The sequence below is a fragment of the Strigops habroptila genome, chromosome 8, assembly GCF_004027225.2.
Source record: "Strigops habroptila isolate Jane chromosome 8, bStrHab1.2.pri, whole genome shotgun sequence".
NCBI classification, from domain to species: domain Eukaryota; kingdom Metazoa; phylum Chordata; class Aves; order Psittaciformes; family Psittacidae; genus Strigops; species Strigops habroptila.
In genome coordinates, this window is record NC_044284.2 from 43,719,524 (window position 1) to 43,739,677 (window position 20,154).

General features: G+C 58.5%; 4 protein-coding genes across 5 annotated transcripts in view; 1 reads left to right on the top strand and 3 right to left on the bottom strand.

Annotated features, from left to right (window-relative positions):
• The first annotated feature begins 772 nt into the window (after window positions 1-772).
• On the top strand, window positions 773-4,562 carry PHGDH (phosphoglycerate dehydrogenase). 2 transcript variants are annotated; one of them, XM_030496433.1, is made up of 12 exons: window positions 773-1,038; window positions 1,287-1,438; window positions 1,622-1,687; window positions 1,767-1,821; window positions 1,910-2,008; window positions 2,112-2,244; window positions 2,322-2,470; window positions 2,689-2,841; window positions 2,972-3,104; window positions 3,446-3,573; window positions 3,767-3,998; window positions 4,271-4,562. In XM_030496433.1, the coding sequence occupies exons 1-12, from the start codon at window positions 901-903 to the stop codon at window positions 4,423-4,425; spliced, it is 1,593 nt and encodes a 530-aa protein (XP_030352293.1). In that variant the 5' UTR covers window positions 773-900; the 3' UTR covers window positions 4,426-4,562. The 2 variants fall into 2 exon arrangements, with proteins under 2 accessions (XP_030352293.1, XP_030352294.1); XM_030496434.2 differs by having other exon boundaries at window positions 776-1,038; window positions 3,770-3,998; window positions 4,271-4,555.
• A 507-nt stretch (window positions 4,563-5,069) lies between these two features.
• Window positions 5,070-8,496, bottom strand: HMGCS2 (3-hydroxy-3-methylglutaryl-CoA synthase 2). The gene is made up of 10 exons (XM_030494644.1): window positions 8,330-8,496; window positions 7,636-8,075; window positions 7,289-7,414; window positions 6,822-6,986; window positions 6,583-6,751; window positions 6,327-6,497; window positions 5,734-5,840; window positions 5,505-5,630; window positions 5,304-5,424; window positions 5,070-5,211 (listed from the first exon to the last, which is right to left on the bottom strand). The coding sequence occupies exons 1-9, from the start codon at window positions 8,440-8,442 to the stop codon at window positions 5,318-5,320; spliced, it is 1,524 nt and encodes a 507-aa protein (XP_030350504.1). The 5' UTR covers window positions 8,443-8,496; the 3' UTR covers window positions 5,070-5,211; window positions 5,304-5,317.
• A 927-nt stretch (window positions 8,497-9,423) lies between these two features.
• On the bottom strand, window positions 9,424-11,281 carry REG4 (regenerating family member 4). Its single transcript, XM_030494645.1, has 6 exons — window positions 11,205-11,281; window positions 10,388-10,475; window positions 10,171-10,268; window positions 9,954-10,091; window positions 9,773-9,878; window positions 9,424-9,610 (listed from the first exon to the last, which is right to left on the bottom strand). The coding sequence occupies exons 2-6, from the start codon at window positions 10,449-10,451 to the stop codon at window positions 9,537-9,539; spliced, it is 480 nt and encodes a 159-aa protein (XP_030350505.1). The 5' UTR covers window positions 10,452-10,475; window positions 11,205-11,281; the 3' UTR covers window positions 9,424-9,536.
• Window positions 11,282-14,062: 2,781 nt separating this feature from the next.
• NOTCH2 (notch receptor 2) overlaps window positions 14,063-20,154 on the bottom strand; it is an 86,785-nt gene continuing 80,693 nt past the window's right edge. Inside the window, exons 30-33 of the mRNA XM_030494643.1 lie at window positions 19,218-19,519; window positions 18,713-18,860; window positions 18,113-18,210; window positions 14,063-17,806 (exon numbers count right to left, since the gene is read on the bottom strand). Of these exons, the coding sequence (XP_030350503.1) occupies window positions 16,463-17,806; window positions 18,113-18,210; window positions 18,713-18,860; window positions 19,218-19,519 (1,892 nt within the window). The 3' untranslated portion in view covers window positions 14,063-16,462. The remainder of the gene's footprint in view (window positions 17,807-18,112; window positions 18,211-18,712; window positions 18,861-19,217; window positions 19,520-20,154) is intronic.

A 20,154-nucleotide genomic window follows, 5' to 3' on the forward strand; every position in this document is an offset into this window, starting at 1 on the left:
GTGAGGGTTTGGCCCCATGAGCAAGGGGATGCCCTCCATCCCTTGCCATGCACAATGCTGGGCTGTGCCAGCAGCCATCCCCATGGGGTTCCCATGCTGTCCCACCTCGAGGGCCAGCAATTTCCCCTGCAAGGTCACTGGATGCAGCCACGTGGCTCTTGCCCCATGGAGGGCGTTTGCTGGGTGGCTCCCATGCACCCCACGTCATTGGAGCCGGTGGCCAGGGCTGACCCCCTGCCCTGTGCCCATTATCGGGGGCATTGCTCAACACTGGGCGCGATGTTGGGAGTGGGCAGGGGCCATGGCACTGCCTCAGCCGCGTGATGTGGGGTCCGGAGAACCCCTATTCCTGGGCGAGCTGGGGGGGCATGGCCGGGCTCGCCATGGGCTTGGACCAGGCTGCTCCCCTGCCAGTGACACCCCTAGCTTTGGAGTGAGCCATCTGCACCACCGCTCCCCTCCTGCTTTGCAGTGATGTGTGGGGTGGGGAAACTGAGGCAGGGCCGCGGTGGGGACAGGCTGCCCCCTGCCCCCCCCCAGCTTCGTGGCTCCGCGGCCCGGGGACGGCGGGGTCCTGACGGGACACCCGCTCCCCTCGCCCTGGGGCTCTGGGGAGCCCGGCACAGCCCTGCCCCTCTCCCCCCCGCTCCCCTCCTCCCTCTCTCCTCCCTCCAGGGGGTGTGGGGGCCCCAGGCAGGCTGAGGCGGGGAGGAGAATGGAAGGAGGTGGGATTATGGAGACGGGACCCAATGAGCCCGAAAAACGTGCCCCGCTCGCAGCCCTTTTAGCGCGGCGGACGGGCAGCAGCAGCCTCCCGACGGCGGGCGGAGAGAATCGGCACCCCCGGCCCGCCCCATCCCGGCCGGTCCCCAACCACCTCGGCCGGTCCCGGTCCCCATCATGGCGCTGGGAAAGTTGCAGAAGGTGCTGATCAGCGACAGCCTGGACCCCTGCTGCCGGGAGATCCTGCAGGCCGGCGGCCTCCGGGTGCAGGAGAAGCCCGGTCTGAGCAAGGAGGAGCTGCTGCAGGAGATTCGGGTGAGTGCGGCCGGGCTGCACCCCTGGGGGGATGAGCGTCGTGGGGGGGCGCAGCAGGGCCCGGCTGCCCCGGGTGGCAGCGGAACCCCCTCGGTCAGCGGGGCTGGTCCCCGCCTCCCGTCTGATGCAAGAGCCCGGCCGGTTTCGCGCGGCGGATCCCAGCCCCCGGCAGAGGCTGTCCCCAGCCCGCGACCACCCCGGACCGCCAGCCCTGGCGCTGGTCCCACCCGCCGTGTCTGTCTCCTCAGGACTGCGATGGGCTCATTGTCCGCTCGGCCACCAAAGTCACGGCCGACGTGCTGGAAGCGGCGGAGAGGCTGCAGGTGGTGGGCAGAGCAGGTACCGGTGTGGACAACGTCGACGTGGAGGCGGCCACCAGGAAGGGGGTCCTGGTCATGAAGTAAGAGCAGGAGCACGGGGGCATCGCTGCCGGCGCTCCTGGGGAGACAGGGGAGGCTTCAGCAGGGTGCCCTCCCCACCCATGGCACCCCCTGGCACCACCCTGGGGATCTCCATCCTCACGGGGTGCAGAGTGCCATCAGCACAGGGGCGACACACTAGTGACACTGCTCTCCATCCCCAGCACACCCACTGGGAATAGCCTCAGTGCCGCCGAGCTCACCTGCGGGATGATCTTGTCCTTGGCCAGGTGAGCACAGGGCAGGATGGGGGGACAGATGCAGGCCCCACTGCCCCTGGCCCTGCCCTGACTGCAGCCTCCCTTTTAGGCAGATCCCGCAGGCAGCTGCCTCCATGAAGGAGGGCAAGTGGGACCGTAAGAAGGTAGGAGGCAGGCACAGCGCCTTGGGCAGGACCGGGTGGTGGGTGCCTGTGTGGGGTGTGCTCGCTCACTCTCCACTTTGCACCCCAGTACATGGGCATGGAGCTGAACGGGAAGACACTGGGCATATTGGGGCTAGGGCGCATCGGCAGGGAGGTGGCCACACGCATGCAGGCCTTTGGCATGAAGGTAAGGAGCTGGGGCAGGGAGGAGCAATGGGGAGCATGGCCTCCCCTGGCCCGGTCGAGGGCACCGTGCCAGGCTGCAGGAGCAAGCACCCGCTCTGCCTCAGACCATAGGCTATGACCCCATCATCACCCCTGAAACCTCAGCCACCTTCGGCGTGGAACAGCTGCCACTGGAGCAGATCTGGCCCCACTGCGACTTCATCACGGTGCACACGCCGCTACTGCCCTCCACCACGGGTACAGGGCGGCTGCCAGTACAGCGGGGGATGGGTAGGGCCGGCAGCCGCTCACTGCTCACAGCACTGCTTCCGCAGGGCTCCTGAACGACAGCACCTTCGCCAAGTGCCGCCGTGGTGTGCAGGTGGTGAACTGCGCCCGCGGTGGAATCGTGGACGAGGGTGCACTGCTGCGGGCGCTGCGGTCAGGGCAGTGTGGTGGGGCCGCCCTCGATGTCTTCACGCAGGTGAGCAATGCCGGGAGGACCCCCCGAGTATGGCTTTGTCTCAGCATCTCCTTAACTCTGCCCAAGTCAGGCCAGGGCAGCTCAGCAAACCCTGCGGCACCGGGACCAGGCACAGCCCTCCCAAGCTTCCCTCCTGGCAAGGGAGGGGGGGTTGAATGCCCCCACCAGATCCTAGGTGGATGCCAGGGGCTCACAGTGGGATGGGACTGTGTTGGCAGGAGCCCCCGAAGGACCGCGACCTGGTGAACCATCCCAACGTCATCTGCTGCCCGCACCTGGGGGCCAGCACGCAGGAGGCACAGAGCCGCTGTGGCAAGGAGATCGCCATGCAGATTGTGGACATGGCCACGGGAAAGGGACTGGCTGGCATAGTGAGTCCCCCTGCAAGGCACCTGACCTCCGTGCCTCAGTTTCCCCACGGATGTAAAACACGGATGCACTGGGAACAACCACATGCACTTACTGGTGGGTTCTCATGGCTCTCCTTGCTCTTCCTCGCAGGTCAATGGCCAGGCTCTCAGCAAGGCTTTTGCACCCCAGACCAAGCCCTGGATTGCTCTGGCCAAGGCCCTGGGCACAGTGCTGCGCGCAGCGGGCAAGCAAGCACAGGGCAGCGTCCAGGTCTGCACCCTCGGTGAGGCTGCGCCCCGTGCCCAGTTGCAGGGACCCTGATGGGTGGACAGTGCAGCAGGGTGTGCGGGGATCCATTGGGCTGGGCGAATGGGAGGGCGGCCAGGAGAAGAGATGGACAGGAGGGTGGTTGATGATGGGATGAGAAGGTAGTAGGAGAATGGGGATGTAGGGGTATGGATGCGTGTATGTATGAATGGGTGCGTGGATGGGTGGGAGGATGGGAGTAGGGATGGGTAGATGGGTGGGTGGGTGAAAGGACCAGCCCCAGGCTCGCTGCTCCAGTACAGGGCTGACCTCTCTGCTACTGGCCCATTCACATCCTGCTTCCTCCCTGTGCACAAGGAACGTTCCTGCGGGAGGCTGGGAGCTACCTGATGCCTGCTGTGGCTGCGGGCATGCTGGCTGGAGGGGTGCAGAAGGAGGTAACCCTGGTGAATGCCCTGCTGCTGGCGCAGGAGGCTGGGCTGAAGGTGCGTGGACACCCTGGGCTCCACACGTCAGCCTGGCACACCCAGACCCTGTCCTTCCCCATCAAGTGGTGTGAGCCTAAGGCCGCCCCTCAGGGCTGCTAACGCAGCTCTCAGGCTGGAGTGTATCCCTTGGGATGCCTCCTGTGCCCTGCCATGCCCAGGAGCTGGGCACTGAGCAGCCACGTGTCTCCAGCAGGTCACGACCACACACAGCGACGTGGCCCCCGAGCCTGACAGCAGTGCTGGCTTGGTGCAGGTGTCCCTGCAGGGCACCCCACACTGGGTAGCAGGGACGGTGCAGGGCAGCACCCCGGTGCTACGGGAGCTCAATGGGGCCACCTTCAAGCAGGCAGCCCCACTGGCTGGACCCATCCTCATCTACAGAGCCAAAGCCTCCGAGCCCAGTGCTCTGCCGACGCTTGCTGGTGAGCCCCCACATTGGCCCTGAGCTGGGGGGGGCAACCTGGGGGGAACCCACATCTGCCTTGGAGCTGAGCCCCTGCAGCAGCAGGGAGGGGACAGATGTTGCATGGAGAGACTGGATGGGGGCAGGGGGTTGGGGGCTGTGGGGCAAAGGACTTGGGGGGAAGGGGGAAGAAACAACATTGTGAGTGTTGGGGTGGGCAGAGCCCAGCTCCCCACTGGGTGCTGGGGCAGTGGGCAGCCCGTGGCCCCTAACCCCTCTCCTCCTCTGCAGGGCTGCTGGGGAAGGTGGGGGTCCAGCTCCAGTCCTACCACAGCTCTGGCGTGGTGGCGGGAGAGCAGTGGAATGTTGTGGGGCTCTCAACTCCGCTGTCCGACCTCGGCGAGCTGAAGCCACATGCCACGGAGGTGTTCCAGCTCCACCTGTAGGCCCCGACTGCCGGCAAGGGCTCTCCCCCCAGCCACAGCACCTGGACCACCCCCCACAGCTGGGGGAGCATCACCCCCATATTGGGCTTGGGGTGGCCCCACGCTCAATAAAAGGTCCGGAAGGAGAGAGCATGTGATGCCTTGTCTGTGCAGTTCCTTGTCCTCAACCCAAAACTTCCCTCCACAAACCTCCCTCCCTCTGTCCCCTGCTGCCCCAGCCCCTCTGCTGTTTGCTCAGGGGTGCAAAGGTCTCCGTGGCTGTTGGGGCCCTGCCAAGGTCCCGTCTGATCACAGTCCTGAGTTGGGACACGGCCCAGAGAGCAGGCAGTGCTCCAAAGGGGCTGAGCCCTTCCATGAGGCCCCATGTCACCTGCCTCCTCCAGCCCTCTGAGTTTTCCTGTGGGGCTGTTGGCATCTTACCACTCCAAACTGGAGACTGGGGACCTGGGCTTTGCTTGGCTCCCCCAAACATCAGGGCATGCTCCCATCCTGGGGAAGTAGCGCGTACTGAGGCATATGTCCAACTGGGCAAGTGGCCATGTTGGATGCCAATGGGATAAATCCTGTAAGAGGCTGCGATCCAGTCCCAAGATGGGTTGAAGGAAGGGCCCCTGGGTGGTAGGGGACCACTTGTGACCAGGAGCCAGAGCTGGGCTGCTGCCCCCTCTCATCTGTGCCTTTATTCCCTCATGCTGCCTAGGTGTTTGCAGAAAATGCTGCCGTCTCCACCCGACCCGGGGCCTGAGGTGCTGCTGGCTGCTTCCCAGCCATCCAAGATGAGGTGTCCTGCAGAGGCCAGCCCCAGGGTGAGCAAGGTTTGCCAGTGGGGAAGAGGGGATGCCAGCAGGGAAGAGAGCATCGCCCTCCCCAGGGCTCACCATTCTGGCCCCTCCTAGATGGGCTTCCTGGCGTACTGCCGGCGGTACTTGGCATCCACTCGTGTCAGGTACCAAGTGCCGGGGAAGAGATCTGCCTGGGAGCCGTGGGGAGTGTGGTCGGCTGCGGGGAGAAGATGGTGATGCTCAGCGGGACCGCGGGATCCTGTCAGGGGGGTGTTGGATCCCCCCAGCACCACTCACCCAAGTGATGGGTTTCCTCCCGCTGCTTCATGATCTCAGCGAAGTTCTGAGGGGCCACACGCTTGCGGGCATCTAGGCGAGCCGGGAGATCAGCCAGGCTGGAGACCAGCTTGTCCAGGGGCGAACCTGCCGGCGGGCACCCCCCGGGTCAGATGGTACAGCCAGCGGCCCCGGCCCTGCAGCCCCACACTGCCCGCCCTTCCCAGGCCCCGTCTCCCACGAGGCTCACCCGGGGCTGCATCCTGTGAGACGCGGAAGGAGAACATGCTGGCAGCCAGCCCCGAGCCATAGGAGAAGGCACCGATCCGGGAGCCGGCCAGGTCCCGTGCTGAGGACCTGCAGTGAGAGGTTGGGGGGGTTAGAAGGGGTTTGGGGCTGGGGGTTGTGTAGGGTGCTGCCTCCTGCCCTGTTTGCAGGCCAGAGGGTCCTGGGACTCAGGACTGCATTGCAGAGGGTGAATGGCCCTGGACTGCAGTGGTGCCGGGAAGCCCCAGCATGAGGCTTTCTTCCCGACGGGTGCCTGGCTGTTCCCATGGCTCCTCTGCTGCTGGGTCAGCCATTCCGCCGGGCATGACAATGAGGTTTTCATTCTCACAGCACCAAAAGAAGGGCTTTATGTGAGCTGGGATGAAAGGGTTGGCAGGGAGTTGGCACAGAGTGGGACACATCCACACCAAGGGTTATGTGCAATGAAAGTGCCAGGTCTCTGCTGGGGAAGGGAATACGTGCTGGCACCTGCATCCCCAGCCAGCCAAGCCAGAAACTGCCCTCCCCAAAATTACACCCCCCCCCAACCCTGAGCCAGCTTTTTGGGGGACTCACTGTGCCAGGAGGGAGGCCAGGCAGCCATACATGGACGGTGTGTACATGTTGCCATTGCGGGAGGAGAGGAGCAGGGAGGGCTTGGTTTTCTGGTTGAAGATCTCCTGGCTGGCGGTCTGGAATGCCTTCTCCACATCCTTGCTGGTGTAGGTGTCCTCCAGCTTCACACCGCTGCCCAGAGAGAGGATGTCTTGAACCCCACATAGGCACGTCCCCAGCTGGGCTGGGTGATGGGGGACATGGCACGGGGACCCACCGAAAGGGCTGCAGCCCCTTGTAGAGGCCGGTGGCTGTGTCGGGGTTGGGGGTGGCCAAGAAGTCATTCAATAGCAGCCGCCCCACTGACTTCTGCACCAGCTTGCAGAAAGGTGTGTGGAAGATGATGAACTTGAAGTCATCAAGGGTGAAGGGACGCTGGATGCCGGCTGGGAGGCAATTTGTGGCCATCAGCATCCAGTGGGATGGCATGGGCACCCCAGGGGTACAACTGCTTACCCTGCTTCCACTGGCTCTCTGCCTTCCGGCGGTACACAGCATAGCAGCGGTCCAGCGCCCGCAGGTAGCACTGGATGGAGAGCTGCCCGTCCACCACCGGGTACTCAGAAGACAGATCTGGCTTGTAGAAGTCATAGGCATGCTCCATGTGGGTTCCCCGCAGGCCTGGGGGCATAGGGAGAGCCAGCTGTCAGGGAGCACTGAGGGGTCCCAGCCAGATGGCAAGCACCCATAGGTGCTGCCTGCCATGCCAGCCCAGCTATCCACCAGCCTCCCTGGGCTGCTCCATGGTGCCCACAGGGACATGGCTGCTGGGATCCTGGGATACCAAGCACCAGGCAGCCACCAGGGCTGGCAGAACCAGTGCTGCTGGAACTGAGCAGCTCTGTTGGGGTTGGGACATGAATGTATGTCCCCTAGGGACAGCACCCATCAGCTTGCCATCCCCAGGGCCTCACGACACCAACCTCTTTCCAGCACCAGCGGGGCATTGGGTCCCACCAACATGGCAATGGCACCGGCACCTCCCGTGGGCCGCGCGTTGCCTGTGGCGTAGACGGCGATGTCCCCACACACCACCACAGCGTAGCGACCTGAGGGAGGACAGGGGGGCCGGTGGGGCCATCGGTGGATGGAAGCCTCATGGCCAAGGTGGACAAACAACAGGCATGATGGAGAGCTGGGAGGGGCAGCAGCTCCCTTTGAGGCTTGCTGGGGCATCTCTGCGTTTTAGAACACCTCCTGCCCCCTTCCCATGGCACCCACCCAACATGCAGCCCCCCCATTCCCATGGCACAGTCCCTGCCACACGTACCATCCCAGGCGCTGGACTCCACCCAGGCAGCTGCATTGAAGAGTGAAGCCGTGCCCCCATAGCAGGCGTTGGTGGTGTCGATGCCCTCCACATCGGTGTTGCCCGAGTCATGGAAAAGCTGCATGAGGACGGTCTTGACGGCCTTGGACTTGTCAATGACGGTCTCAGTTCCCACCTCCAGGCGGCCAATGGCATCCCAGGAGAGGTGCCCGCGCTCCACCAGCCGCTGCACCACCGTCAGGCACAGGGAGTTGATGTCCTCGTGGGCAGCGCAGAAGCCCATCTGCTGCTGGCCCAAGCCCCGTGTGTACTTGCCAGCCTCCACACCATCGTACCGCTCCAGCTCCTCCTGCTCTACGTACTGGGCAGGGAAGTACACCTCCAGCGCCAGGATACCCACGTCCTTGGGCCAGGTGCCTGTCCCGGCAGTGCTGGAGAGACTGCGGGGCAGAGGGAGCAGTGATGGCCCCATGGCAACCCTGAGCCTTGGCTACAGGTGGTGACCCCAGGGAGGTGTCACCAATGAGCATCACAGGCCATGAGCACCCCAAACCCCTGCTGTTTCCCTGTGCCCAGCAGCCCTGCAGGGAGGAGGGAGAGCATCCCCTTTCCCAGCAAGGTTTAAGAGCACTGCCAGCTCCCTGACCTGCCCCTGGATGTGCCCCCAGCCCAGCCAATCCATGTGGGTGCTCACCATGCTCTCTGCACAACCATGGCATGCTGGGGTCCCCAGGGTGCCCACTCCGGCCCCGGTGATGTCCGCCTTGCCCCCCAGCAGCGTGCGGCACGGCCAACCAAGCGCAACATCTTCACCCCGCTGCTGCACAGACAGTGGGACGGGATGGAAGCAAGGATAGGCCTTGTGTGGTGCTTTTATAAACTGCGCAGGCGGCACGGCACAGCCCTCCCGGCCCTTATCAGCACACCGGACCCTGGCGCTCAAAGGTCACCGAGCGGCAGCCCACACAACAGGGACAGCCAAGCAAGTGCTGGCTTCGGAGGGGGGAACTTGCAAGATGTCTCTGTCTTGCACCCCAAAGCCTGACGATGTGCTCGACTGGAAGCAGGGCTGGGCAGTGGGACGGGCTCTCCTGCAGCCCCGGCTCCCCATGCCATGTGGCGGTGTCAGCTCCAGTGCCCGTGGCTCACCAGCACGGCTCCGGTCACTGTGTGGTGTGCGAGGTGCTGGGTGCCCTCCCCAGCTGCCCCGAGCTCCCAGGGCAGGAGCAGAGGGCAGCCGGGGCTGTGGTGCCAGCACCATCCCTGCCGCCTGGGACACTGACCACCTCCGTCACGTGCCACAGCTCTCGGGGGTAAAAAGCCCGTGGCTGGGTGGGGGCAGAGCCATCTTCAAAACTTCAAAACAGCAAACAGCCACGTGATGCCTGTGGCAACATGGTGTGACACAAGAAGGGACCTTTGGTCCCAGTGCTGCTGTCAACGTGGCCATGGGGCAGCATTGCAGCCCCCACACCCCTGTGAAGCCACCTGCACCCGGGGGGGTGGGCACCCATCATCCATCCCCCCATGTGCACACTCACAACAGCTCCGATCCTCACCCACATCCATGCCCTGCACCGCAGGGACACCTGTCCCATTTGGCACAGAACGGCTGGGGATGAGCAAACACTAGAGCCTGGCTGGGAGAGCCAACAGCCCTGCAGCTCCTGGGACTCACCCCCAAACATCTCTGCCAGCACCTGCAGTGCTGAAGCTCCAGGAAGCTGGGAAGCTCAGGTGGCAGCACCTCCCTCTCCCAGGGCTTTGCACCAGCACCAAGCTCACACAGCACTTGCACACTTTTTTTATAGGTGTATTTTTAGGAGTTGGGGAAGAGGAGCAGAGGTGGCAAGGGAGGAGCATTACTGGTGTGGGGCCCACCATGGGCCCAGGTGCTGTCCTCAGTGAAAGGGTGTGAACTTGCAGATGTAGGGATGCTGCTGGGCACAGTCGGTGCTGGACCACAGGGTGAAGCCTGCCAGAGAGATGGGCTGGGGGTTCGTGGGGCCATGGCAAGGACAGGGGCAGCAGCTCTGCCTGCCACAGCCCCCCAGGGAAATGGGATCCGGAGGAGGGAGTGGGAAAGATGCTGGTTGAGTCCGAGCACTGGAGGTGGATGCGGGGTGCAGGCACTCACCGCTGAGGTGGGTCAGCATGCCGCAGGTCCCCCCGTGGGTACCGTTCCCGGACAGCCCGCTGGTGATGCTGTACTCGTCCCCACTCACCCACTGCCAGGCCTGGCTCTGTGCAGGGGCAGGAGTCAGAGCCATGGCCCCGCTGCCCACTGGCCCCCGCCTCCCTGCTGCCCCCAGCCTCACCTGGTGCTGGTAGCGGAGGCCGAGCCAGACGGGCTGCACACGCTGATAGTAGGAGATGACCCTCTGCAGGGTGGCTGCTTCCCGGGACTCCTCCACCCAGGCCAGGTGGGCACTGGCATGGCTGGCCTGGCACTGTGTCTGCAGGGACAGCCAGGAGTGCCAGGGCATTCCCAGGAGATGGGGGCACCCAGCCACCTCCGTACCCCGGCAGCCTTACCTCAGCCTCATCCCAGCTCTGGGATTGACTGAAATACTTGAAGCAGCTGAGCTTGTAATAGTACCAGCCCTTGGGGCAGTAGCCTATGTACCGGGCACCTGCGGAGGGAGAGGCACATGGAGGGACGGGGGACAGCCAGCCTCACCAGTCAGAGGGGACCATGGTTCCCTCCTGGCCCCACTGCAGAAGTGGCTGCCACCCAAGTCATGGAACTTACTGGCTGGCTGCAGGAGCCCCACACAGCCCAGCAGCAGGAGGGAAAGTCTGATCACTGCCACCATGCTCCTTGCTCCTGGAAGCGTCCCCTGTAAGAGTCCAGAGGGTCACACCAGGCCCCTCAGGGACAGGGGATGCTGCCTGTGCCCAGAGGGTGCAACCCTGCCCTGCTATGGACTGAATCTGGCTCCTTTCAGCCCGCTGGAGGAGATGGCAGCCCTGGGGCTGTGCCTCCCTCTCCCCTCCCCGGCACAGCTCACTGCCCTGTGTCAGCACCCCATCCATCCACAGGCATGGCTCGGGGCCCCTACTGCAGGGCAGTGTCCTGGCCCACCAGTCCCAGCCTTGGCTGGGTGAGCCAAGCTGCTCTGTGGGGACATGGGAACATGCTGCCACAGGCATAGGTAAGGGAAAACCAGCCCTGCCCTGGCATCAGGCAGCAGCAGCAATGGCACAGGCAGAACCGCAGCTGGTAGGGCTGCAGGGACTACATACACAGCATCATTGTCACCCCCTGAGCTCACAGCACTGCCCAGGCTGGGAAGGCAAATCGACCACATCAGCACCATTCCCCTTTATCTGCAATAAGCTCTGGGCACTGGGGCCTATTTGCAGACTCAGCTCATTTTCCCCTCAAAGCAGCAGCGACAAAAGTCAATGCGGGGCTGAAAATTGCATTGTTGCAGCCTGCCCCAACCAGCAAGGGCAGCGCTCAACTCCCCTGGGAGCTGCCAGGGCTGCCACAGGCTCCTGCTCACCCACCAGCCACTGTGGAGCACCCCAAGGCCCCAGCCGCACTGTGAGGGTCCCATCCTCACCTGCTCTCTGGAGATCGGGAGGAATAACGGCTTCTTGTGGGCTGCGGGGAGCTGAGAGCTGCCCTTTATAGCCCAGTGCTCACCAGCACCAGTGTTTGCCCAGCTCAGGTGGTTCCCACCATAAAAATCTCAATGCTGACTCCCCTCCATCCCCCCTACTTTGCTGGAAAGATGCCCAGATCTCTGCTCTGTTTGCATTCAACTCCTCTCCAGAAAAGACAGGAAGAACCTCTCCTAGTTGGTCAATAAACCCCCTGCAATTAGCGTTGATCACCAACGTAAACACAGAGAGAACCTTGCAGCAGAGAGCAGCCTGGCACCAGGCAGGGATGCCCGCTGGCCCAGCTCTGGCTGGACTGGGGGCTGGCAGGGGTGAGCCCTGGGGAAGCCGGCGCTGATCCTGGCCGGAGCATCCCTGCAGCGAGCAGCTGGGCCGTGGGTACCACCCACTGGCATGGCCCATGTCCCTGGCCAAGGGATGGCACGTGGCCAGGCCCTGCGCCCTGCCATGTGTCACCTACACACCGCCCTTGTTTGAACTGCCTGGGAATGTTTGTCAGGAGGATGCAGGACACAGGGATGAGGGAACAGCCTGTGGCCGGGGGCTGGCAGATGCCATCAGATAGTGGTGGGGGTGCCCGGCCCCCACGCCCAGCAGTGACGCAGGGCTTCATCAGCCTGCGTCCTGTGGGAGGAAGAGGCAGGGCCTGCAGCAGCAGCCCCCCGCTGCCCCTGTCCCACAGGTACCTGCAGCCCTGGTCCTGGGGAGGCTGCTGCTGGCATGGAGCAGCACAGGGGGGCCACCCCTGCCCCAGCAGCCAGAACTCTTCAGCAAGGTCGGGAACAGCCTTCTCTGTCACTGTCCCTGCTCCTCACCCCAGGCTGTCCTCTTGCACCCGTGGGAGGAGGATGAAGCTCATACACCCTACTGCTTTGACCATGCTGCTGTGCAGCGCCACTTTGCTGGCTTCTAACATAGCAAAGCAGCTTCGAGAGCTCCTCACGCTGCCTGTCCTGCAGCCTCCTGCAAAGCTGCCCAGTGCCCTGCTGCTGCCAGCTATGGCCAATGCCTGTCTCTCCTTCCTCCAGCCCTCTCAAAGACCCTTGGAGGAGGCCACTTGGAGCTACTCAGGAGGTAGCTACCCACAGAGGATCCATCCCCAGAGCTGAGCCCACCTTCCCCCAACATGGAGGGCTTGCAGCAAGCTGAAGCTGTTTCTGCTGACTTCCCGGCTCAAGCCATATCCCCTGGGGATCTCACACTGCTCCTTTGTGGCAGCATCTACCAAAACACGAAGGCAGCAAGTACTGCTACACCCACAGGGAGCAGCTCCAAACCAGCATGCAGAGGCAGGTTTGGCTCTTGCCCTGGGGTGGGAGGAGGATCAGACCCATCTCCTTCACCCACACAGCCAGGCTAGAGCTGCTGCTGCTTCCCAAGACCACCCAAGGCTCAGCCAGCTTGCTAGGCACCCTCCAGCATCAAGGGGGTAAAAGCCGCCTTGTGTCCCAATGCAGCTGCTGCCTGCTACTTTTTCTCCTTGGAGACCAGCTGCTCTATCTAATGGGAAACCCTTCAAACACGGCAACCCCCAGAAGACAGGATTCACTCTTGTTTTGTGGAAAACCATGAAAATGTTCCCCAAAGGAGCCTGAAGCTACTCCATTACTCCTCAGTTAGGTAAGGAGTGCCCCAGCTCCCTGTTTGTCTGGTTCAACTAGGCTTACTTGGGTGCAACACAAGTTTTCACAAGCCCCTCGTCATCCTGGGCAGGGGAAGAGGCATGCGCCATCCCTGAGGAGATGCAGTGTCAAGCCTCGACCTGAGCATTGTCAAACTTGATGCACCTGTGCCAGAGACACAGCAGAGCTCGCTAAACTTTGGCACAGATGTGCAACCTGTGCGAGAACATGGATGAAAGCCTCCTGGAGGTTTGTACTTGCCAAGCCGGCTCTACTGGAAGATAAAGGAGATGCGTTGTTTGAGTATTAAACCTTTAAAATGCCCCCAGCAGCTTTATCCCTGCTAGGCATCGTAATTCAGCTACTAGCTCCATCCCAGTCCACTGTGAGAGCTGGAAACTGGCCAGGTGAGCACTAGTGGAGCCCAGGGCTTCAGTGGCACCTCCCTGCTCAAAATACAGGAAGGCAGCCATCGTCAGCTTGCTCTCAACTGTTCAAGTCAAACTTCAGTTCTGAAAACAGCATGCAGGAGCCATGATTCCCCGTTTCAGAGGCTGGGAATTGCGCATCTTCATGCACCAGCTGCCAAGACAAAGCCAGGGAGGCAGCCCCAGCTCCAGGGATGAGGGTCCTCCTCCCAGCTGGAAGAACAGCAAAGGAAACAAGCAGGACCTGGAAGGAGCAAATCTATGGCTCCACTAACCACCACCTGACCCACGCTTGCTCACCACCTTTCTAAAAGCCACACAAAAGCCCCAGCCCTTCTCCAGCTCCCAGACTCCCAGGCAAGTGAGAGCTCCCATTCAAAGCATCTCAAAAAGGCCACAATCCAGTCCTTCCCCATCCTTCCCAGTAAGCCAGCTGCTTGGCTGCTGGTTACTGTCCCCTTCTCAGCTAACCAAGACCAAGCATCCTCCAGCCCCAGCGAGGATGTTTTCAGCTCCCAGGCACAGCTCCCTTGGATGGAGCCAAGAACTGGGGCTCATGTGCTGCGAAGCCACAGCACAAGAGCACCCCTGAGGCCCAAAAGCTCTCTCCTGATATGGACTGCACAGGTGCGAATGAGCCTTCACTCGCCAGGGGTCTGAACAGCCATCGAACACTGATGATTCATTTATAATCCAGTGGCTGTGCCATGACAGCCAGGAAGACAAATGAAAACAGCAGCACACAGACACTGGGCACATACTCTTTATTCTGGGGATAAAAATTGCTTATACATTTTGCAGCAACTATTTTCATAAAAGACTTTATAAAAAATGTAAAAATAAGCAAATATTTTCCATTATTAATATAGGAAAATGCTGCTGTGTGAATGGTTACTCTACAACTTATGAGATAAAATACCACCTTAAGGAGATATTATCTTTACAAGTAGTTAAAAAAAAAAGAAAGGCAGAGGGCCATCGTATTAACATGCCAGGCATGAAGCCGGCTTCATTCCACAGAAAGCACTCATCTTGTAAAAGGTAGCCACATATTTAAAAAGGCACTTGGTTATTTGGGGCTAACAAGGAAAAGCCCTTTGTTTCTTTAGCATTGATGTAGCAACACTTCATTATTTGCAGTGAAACATGTACCTGGACAGAACCCCAGGAGCTCAGAGGCTCCTGCCTGGAGATCCGAGTCAGTTGCAGCTAAACTTCACAGGACGCACTGCAGCAAGCGTGCCAGGGAACACTGTGTGCATCGTAAAAAGCAGTAACTTCAGAGTTAAAAACTTCAGCCCAAAATGACGGCCCCGGGAACCAGCTCCTCCTGAGGCCCTGCCTTCATGTACCATTGAGTGGAATCAAAAAAAAAAGCTTTTGCTCTTGATTAAAGTGGAAAGAAGCATCGGAGGAAATACTGTACATGGTAGGATGCTGAAGGGCCACTGCTCGGAGGGGAGCAGCCTTCTCTGTCCTTTGGCGGCAGCCGACAGCCCTGATCTCTTTGGAACATGTGTCTGCAGGGTTCCCCTGAAGAGGTAGGAGCAAACCAACCCCAGAAATGTTCACTTCGGCTGCTGACTGGTTCAGAGCCCTTCAAGGAAGCATTACTCTTGTGGACAAAGCAGAAGGAGCGGTTGTTTTCCTAAGGTCAGTGACAGCTGGCTTCCGTAACTCCAAAAATCTTGGGGAAGCTGCAGTACAAATGGCACTACCGTCCCACAGAGCACATGGGGCATCTCGGTTGGGAAATCTCAATACGGGCTGAAGCTGAGAGCAGAGGACAACCCCAAACCTGTTAACTGAACTGCATCAGGCAACCGTTTCTGAGCTATTTGGCCTGCTGCTTAAGGTCAGCTCCTGGCTTCAGGCATGCTGCTCCTGCTGGAAGCCTGCTCTGGAGTCAGTGCTGCAACTTCCTTGATTAGAGGGGAAGACAAGGCAGCCCTGTCCCAAGGCTAGAGTGGACGGGACACTTTTCAAAGGGCTGGACATGGTTCCTGACACAGAAGGAGACACACTGCAAACATGTAATTACATCCTTGACACTTTTTGATAATACCATGACAAGGCAGCATATGGTACCTGGAGGACAGGGGACACAGCCACCCTTGGATGGAAGGGCAGCGAGTACTGTGCAAGAATGCTGGGAGCTTGTGTTACAAGGTTTTGAAACACTCATCCTCATACCAAGAGTTTCCCGAAAGGCCTGTATGGATTGCAGGGCATCTCTTTCGGCATGGGAGCCCGTGAAGGCAGTCATGGACACACCTGGCAGGACGGGGGCATGGGGAGGGTAGTGTGTCAAAATGGTCAGGTGTGTCTCAGGGAAGACATACAACACCGGAGAGATGTGCCTACAGGCCACCGCGGGGGGAAGACCAGGTCGGACCAGCGTTTTTGGGAGCAGGGTAAAAAAAAATACAACCAACAAAAAGACCTAAGAGAAGACTATATGTATATATAATCTCATAATACCCAGGGGGCAGGCAGTGAGAACGCTAAGGGGTGTTAGTGGGTCTGTATAAGACAAAGACTCTGGAAGAAGGCAGGGTGAAGCTGTGTGACAGAAGGTGTCACTTGACCTGCAGGTGTTTCAGGAAGTCCGGCTCACTTGCTGAGCAAGGGCAGCCGAGGGAAGGAGGGGGCTAGGAATGTGGGTGCAGCTCTGAGCTGTGTCAAAACAAGGCAACTTGAACTCGAGGAGAACTAGTAGAAGGTGCTTCAGAGAGAGGTTACATGGGTAACAGAAGTAGTAACAAAATAAGGATACACAGCTGGTTTTGGCTAAATTTCTGGAGAAATGACCACGAGATGCATTAAGCTGAAGAGCTGTCTCCCCAAAGAAATGGTGGAACATATTTAAAAGCAGACTGGAGAATCCAGTGCAGACAGCAATCACATCCAAGGTGCATGGGAGTTGGTTAGAAGTGACCCAGTTGGTCTTCTCCATCACCAGCTTCTACAGTTCTCTGTTTAGCATAAAAGCATACAACGCCTACAGTGACCACAGTCCCTCCAACGAAAGAACAGCCTAGGCTCATTAAGACTCTTGGATACTAAAATGGTTCTTCATTTTCATCCTGGAAGACCTTCATGAGTTCTGGAGTCCACTTTTTAATTGGGCTTTACTTTGGCCAGCCTTCAGGCATACACCTGCATGTTGTTCCGCTGCTGCTCCGTCATGTGAGCGGCTGCCGGCCCGCGCTGGTTGTTACTGGGACTGGTTGCCACATCAGACCAGTCAGAGGCAGAGTGTGGGGAGGAGCTGGACCACTGGTCTGGAGATTCAGGTGATGGAGTCAGGTATGGGTGCTCCCCTTGTAAGTGCCGGTTGTGGCTAGGAGTCCGTTCTGTGGCCGAGGAGTAGCAGCTGTGCTGTGAGGGCGGTGTGGGGTACTTCCCCATCGAGCTCTGGAACTGGTGGTAGGCCGGGAGGACTGTCTGAGCCACCTGCCCGTCCTGCTGAGGGATGGCAGCCATGGAGAATGAGGCACTGGGCAGCTGAGCTAAATCCGGTATCTGGTACATGGAGCTAAGAGGACCAGCCATGTTCTGAGCGCAGTTTGACTGGGCCTGCTGTGGCAGTGCTTGCTGGTTTATGCCACCCTTGGGAACCAGCTGGAAAGTCATGATAGGGGGCAGAGACTCCCTGGACACTCCCATGTGCTTTGTATCTGCTTGAACTAAACCGCTCTGCTGAGAAACAGTGGGGTGCGAATGCATCACCTGCGGCACCATGCCAAACATCTCGTTGTACTGGGACTCATTCACCTCCATCCGGTTCATCCACTCAGCAGAAACGTTGGCTGGCCGGAGCCTGCCGAGCCCACTGTTAGGAGGGGTGGTTCTGTGCTGTGAAAGCAGCTGGCTGACAGATGGGAGCACTGTGCTGGATCCACGACCTAAGGGCTGCATCTCATGGAGGTTGGAGAAGGACATTGTGTGTGCAGCCTGCACAGATGGAGCGGTCAGCAGTGAGCTGGGTGATGAATGCAACACCCCTGGTGACGGCATCACGGGAGACGATGTTGGTTCGGATGCAAAAGCATGGGGTGATTCTAGGGAATCAACTGGTGACAGGGTCACTGAGCTCTCCGAAAACTGCCCTTTGCCCTCACTGAGGGACTTCTTCCTTCTCCTCTTTGCATCTTTGGTGAGGTTTGTGGGCATGATGCCTTTGGCATTCGGTTTTCGTGACTTCTTGCTTAACGAAGTGTGCTTCAGATTGAGGAAGGACCTATTTGGGCCACAGATAACCGGGGAGAGAGCAGAGTTCAGCATGGCACCCGGGTGCCCAGCGGGGCTGTGCGCCACATTGTACTCGTTGAGAAGCTGCACAATGTCGTGGTGCATCCGGTCCTGGGCCACATCTCGGGGCAGGCGGTCCATGTGGTCCGTGATGTCTCGATTGGCAAAATGGTCCAGCAAGATTTTTGCTGCTTCAAAACTGCCTTCCCGTGCAGCAAGGAAGAGTGGTGTCTCCTCCTGGAAACACAAAGAATAAGTATTTTAGTGGCTTCACCGTGTGGGAACTGTCTTACAGCTAACAATCCCTTAATGGTGCGGCAACACCTGGAGGCACTGTTTAATGCAGTGTCACATTAATTGTCTTCTGGAACAACCAACCCACCCTCACAGATGCCCACTGAAAAAGGTGTATTACAGGAGATGATTTTATAAATGGCAGTGGAGCACAGAGGCTAAACTATTCCTCCAGGAAGTTCACTACCAAGAGCAAAGGGATGCTTTGAGTTAGGAAGCACAGCCAAGCTGAGCACACCCAAACCGTACCTTGTTATCCTGCATGTCTCTGTTGGCTCCATTTTTCAGCAGCACTAGTGTTGCTTCCACGTTGTTGACAGCGGCAGCCCAGTGAAGAGCAGATTTACCTGCAAGGAAATCCAACAACTTCAAGTGACAAACCAATGAGCTATTTTCTAAAGCACCAAGATGGACAGAGCTTACTGAGGGAAGAAAGCAACTGCAGTGCAGCTCACAGCACATGAACATGTCCTTAAGTCACATTTCCACTTTGGAAACCACCATGCTGTGACATACCCCTCTGTTACCAAGATGCAATGGGACTTCCAGCACTTGCTCTGGGATTTTTTTATCTTTTAAAAAACCTATCCAGAGAGTCATGTCTGCAGTCCAGAAAATCCCACACATCCAACCCCGTATTTCCGCTTCTCTCCCACGACTGTCTAAACAAGCCCCTGCGCAGCAGCCTGCAGTCTATTCCTGCTGGGAAAACTTCCACCAGAGAGCCCAGTATCTGATTTAGCCACAGAATTTATGAGCAGCCCACGCTCTGGGAGAGCAGAAGCCCACCCCTCCTTGCTCACACCATGACAAATATTTGCCCAGCCCAGTATGTCGTGTTCACATTACCATGGTCATCTACGGCGTTCACATCTGCCTGGCAATTAATTAGCTCAGCCACCATTCCTTCCACAGCCAGACGTGCAGCCAGAATTAACGGGGTTGTTCCATCATTCATCCGAGCATCCAAGTCCGTCACTCTGTTACGGATCAGGATCTGGACAACAGGGAAGACAGAGTTTTTTCAATACCACTATAGACCAAAACTAAGGATTAAGCAGAAACTCAAGAGAAATTTTATAATGCAAAAGCAGCCTGAGCACTGAAATGTAAGGACCCAGATAACAGATGACAGAGGCAAAAAGACCAAATAAATACATGCCAGATGGTTCACGCATGCTGAGTTCTTCGAGCTATGAATATCTGAAGAATCTGGATGTAAAATACAGTTTCACCTGGCCATCACACTGTGGAAGGCATGAAGCAAGGCTGTAAGTGAACAGAGTGCAGCTTGGGCTGGCTCATGTAATTACAGATCACAGCTAGTCCCAAGTGGGTTCTTTAGTTGCTGTACCTGGAAGACGCCCTGGGCGTCAGCAGCTACAGCTGCATGCAAGGGAGTCCGCCCCATGTTGTCCCGGGCATTAGCATCCGCACCAGCATCCAGCAAACGTTTCGCAGCATCTGCTCTTGAGTAACGGGCTGCTAAATGCAGCGCCATCTCCCCAGTGCGGTCTGTCTGGGCCTGCAGGTTGGCGCCCTGATAGATCAAATCTGTTATTATATTCGCTGAGGAATCTTCTGCATCCTCATCCTCCTCGCTGATATCGGAGCTGCCCACACGCAGAGATGCCAACATAAGTGGAGTACATCCATCTGCAACAGAAGAGGTATCATAGTAACCTGGTGACAGCAAAGGAAAGGAAACCATCTCACAATCCTCTCCCTTTGAGCACCTACAGCTACAGGCAATCTCTCCAGTCAGTTTAACCCAGACCTGTTCTCTTATCATAAAGCCCAATGGAGTTAGTGAGTTGTTTTCTTTCCAAGCTGGTCATTAATACCTACCTCAACCCCAACAGAACTAAGATACTTCTCAAGTTGAAAGATCATTATAAGCCAAAAAACGTTTGCTACTCAAAACATAGAGGCTAGCTAAATTCCTAGAGAGAAGCAAGGGCTATAAAATTCAGAGAGTTCAGATGGTTGAGTGTAACTATTCACATGGATGTTCTAATTGCATACCTGGGGAAAAGAAACAATTGACACAAATTATTGAACAACTAGCCACTGATTATTGGTGGCATTTTGTAGGTATTAATCTGAAGTGAAATGCAAACAAAAGCCTTCACATTTATTACACACCAAGGTCTTCATGAGAAGGACACTGAAGTTGTTGCTTTTAATAAACATCCATGACCAGAGCCCTAAAACTGATCAAGCACACTCTGAACCTTCACAGAAGTACACCATGTAGGAAGGGACCAGGGAACAGGACCCAGTATTATTCA

What these genes read in the sequence shown, in the direction of transcription:
- PHGDH (XM_030496433.1), top strand. Translation starts at nt 901, where the DNA reads ATGGCGCTGGGAAAGTTGCAGAAGGTGCTGATCAGCGACAGCCTGGAC. An exon ending in ATGATCTTGTCCTTGGCCAG is followed by an intron (nt 1,688 to 1,766) that starts GTGAGCACAGGG and finishes CCTCCCTTTTAG; the next exon opens with GCAGATCCCGCAGGCAGCTG. An exon ending in TGCTCTGCCGACGCTTGCTG is followed by an intron (nt 3,999 to 4,270) that starts GTGAGCCCCCAC and finishes CCTCCTCTGCAG; the next exon opens with GGCTGCTGGGGAAGGTGGGG.
- HMGCS2 (XM_030494644.1), bottom strand. Translation starts at nt 8,442, where the DNA reads ATGTTGCGCTTGGTTGGCCGTGCCGCACGCTGCTGGGGGGCAAGGCGG. An exon ending in ATGGTTGTGCAGAGAGCATG is followed by an intron (nt 8,076 to 8,329) that starts GTGAGCACCCAC and finishes TCTGCCCCGCAG; the next exon opens with TCTCTCCAGCACTGCCGGGA. An exon ending in AAGGGGCTGCAGCCCTTTCG is followed by an intron (nt 6,498 to 6,582) that starts GTGGGTCCCCGT and finishes CTCTCTGGGCAG; the next exon opens with CGGTGTGAAGCTGGAGGACA.
- REG4 (XM_030494645.1), bottom strand. Translation starts at nt 10,451, where the DNA reads ATGGTGGCAGTGATCAGACTTTCCCTCCTGCTGCTGGGCTGTGTGGGG. An exon ending in AGAGCTGGGATGAGGCTGAG is followed by an intron (nt 10,092 to 10,170) that starts GTAAGGCTGCCG and finishes CTGTCCCTGCAG; the next exon opens with ACACAGTGCCAGGCCAGCCA. An exon ending in GCCTCCGCTACCAGCACCAG is followed by an intron (nt 9,879 to 9,953) that starts GTGAGGCTGGGG and finishes GCCCCTGCACAG; the next exon opens with AGCCAGGCCTGGCAGTGGGT.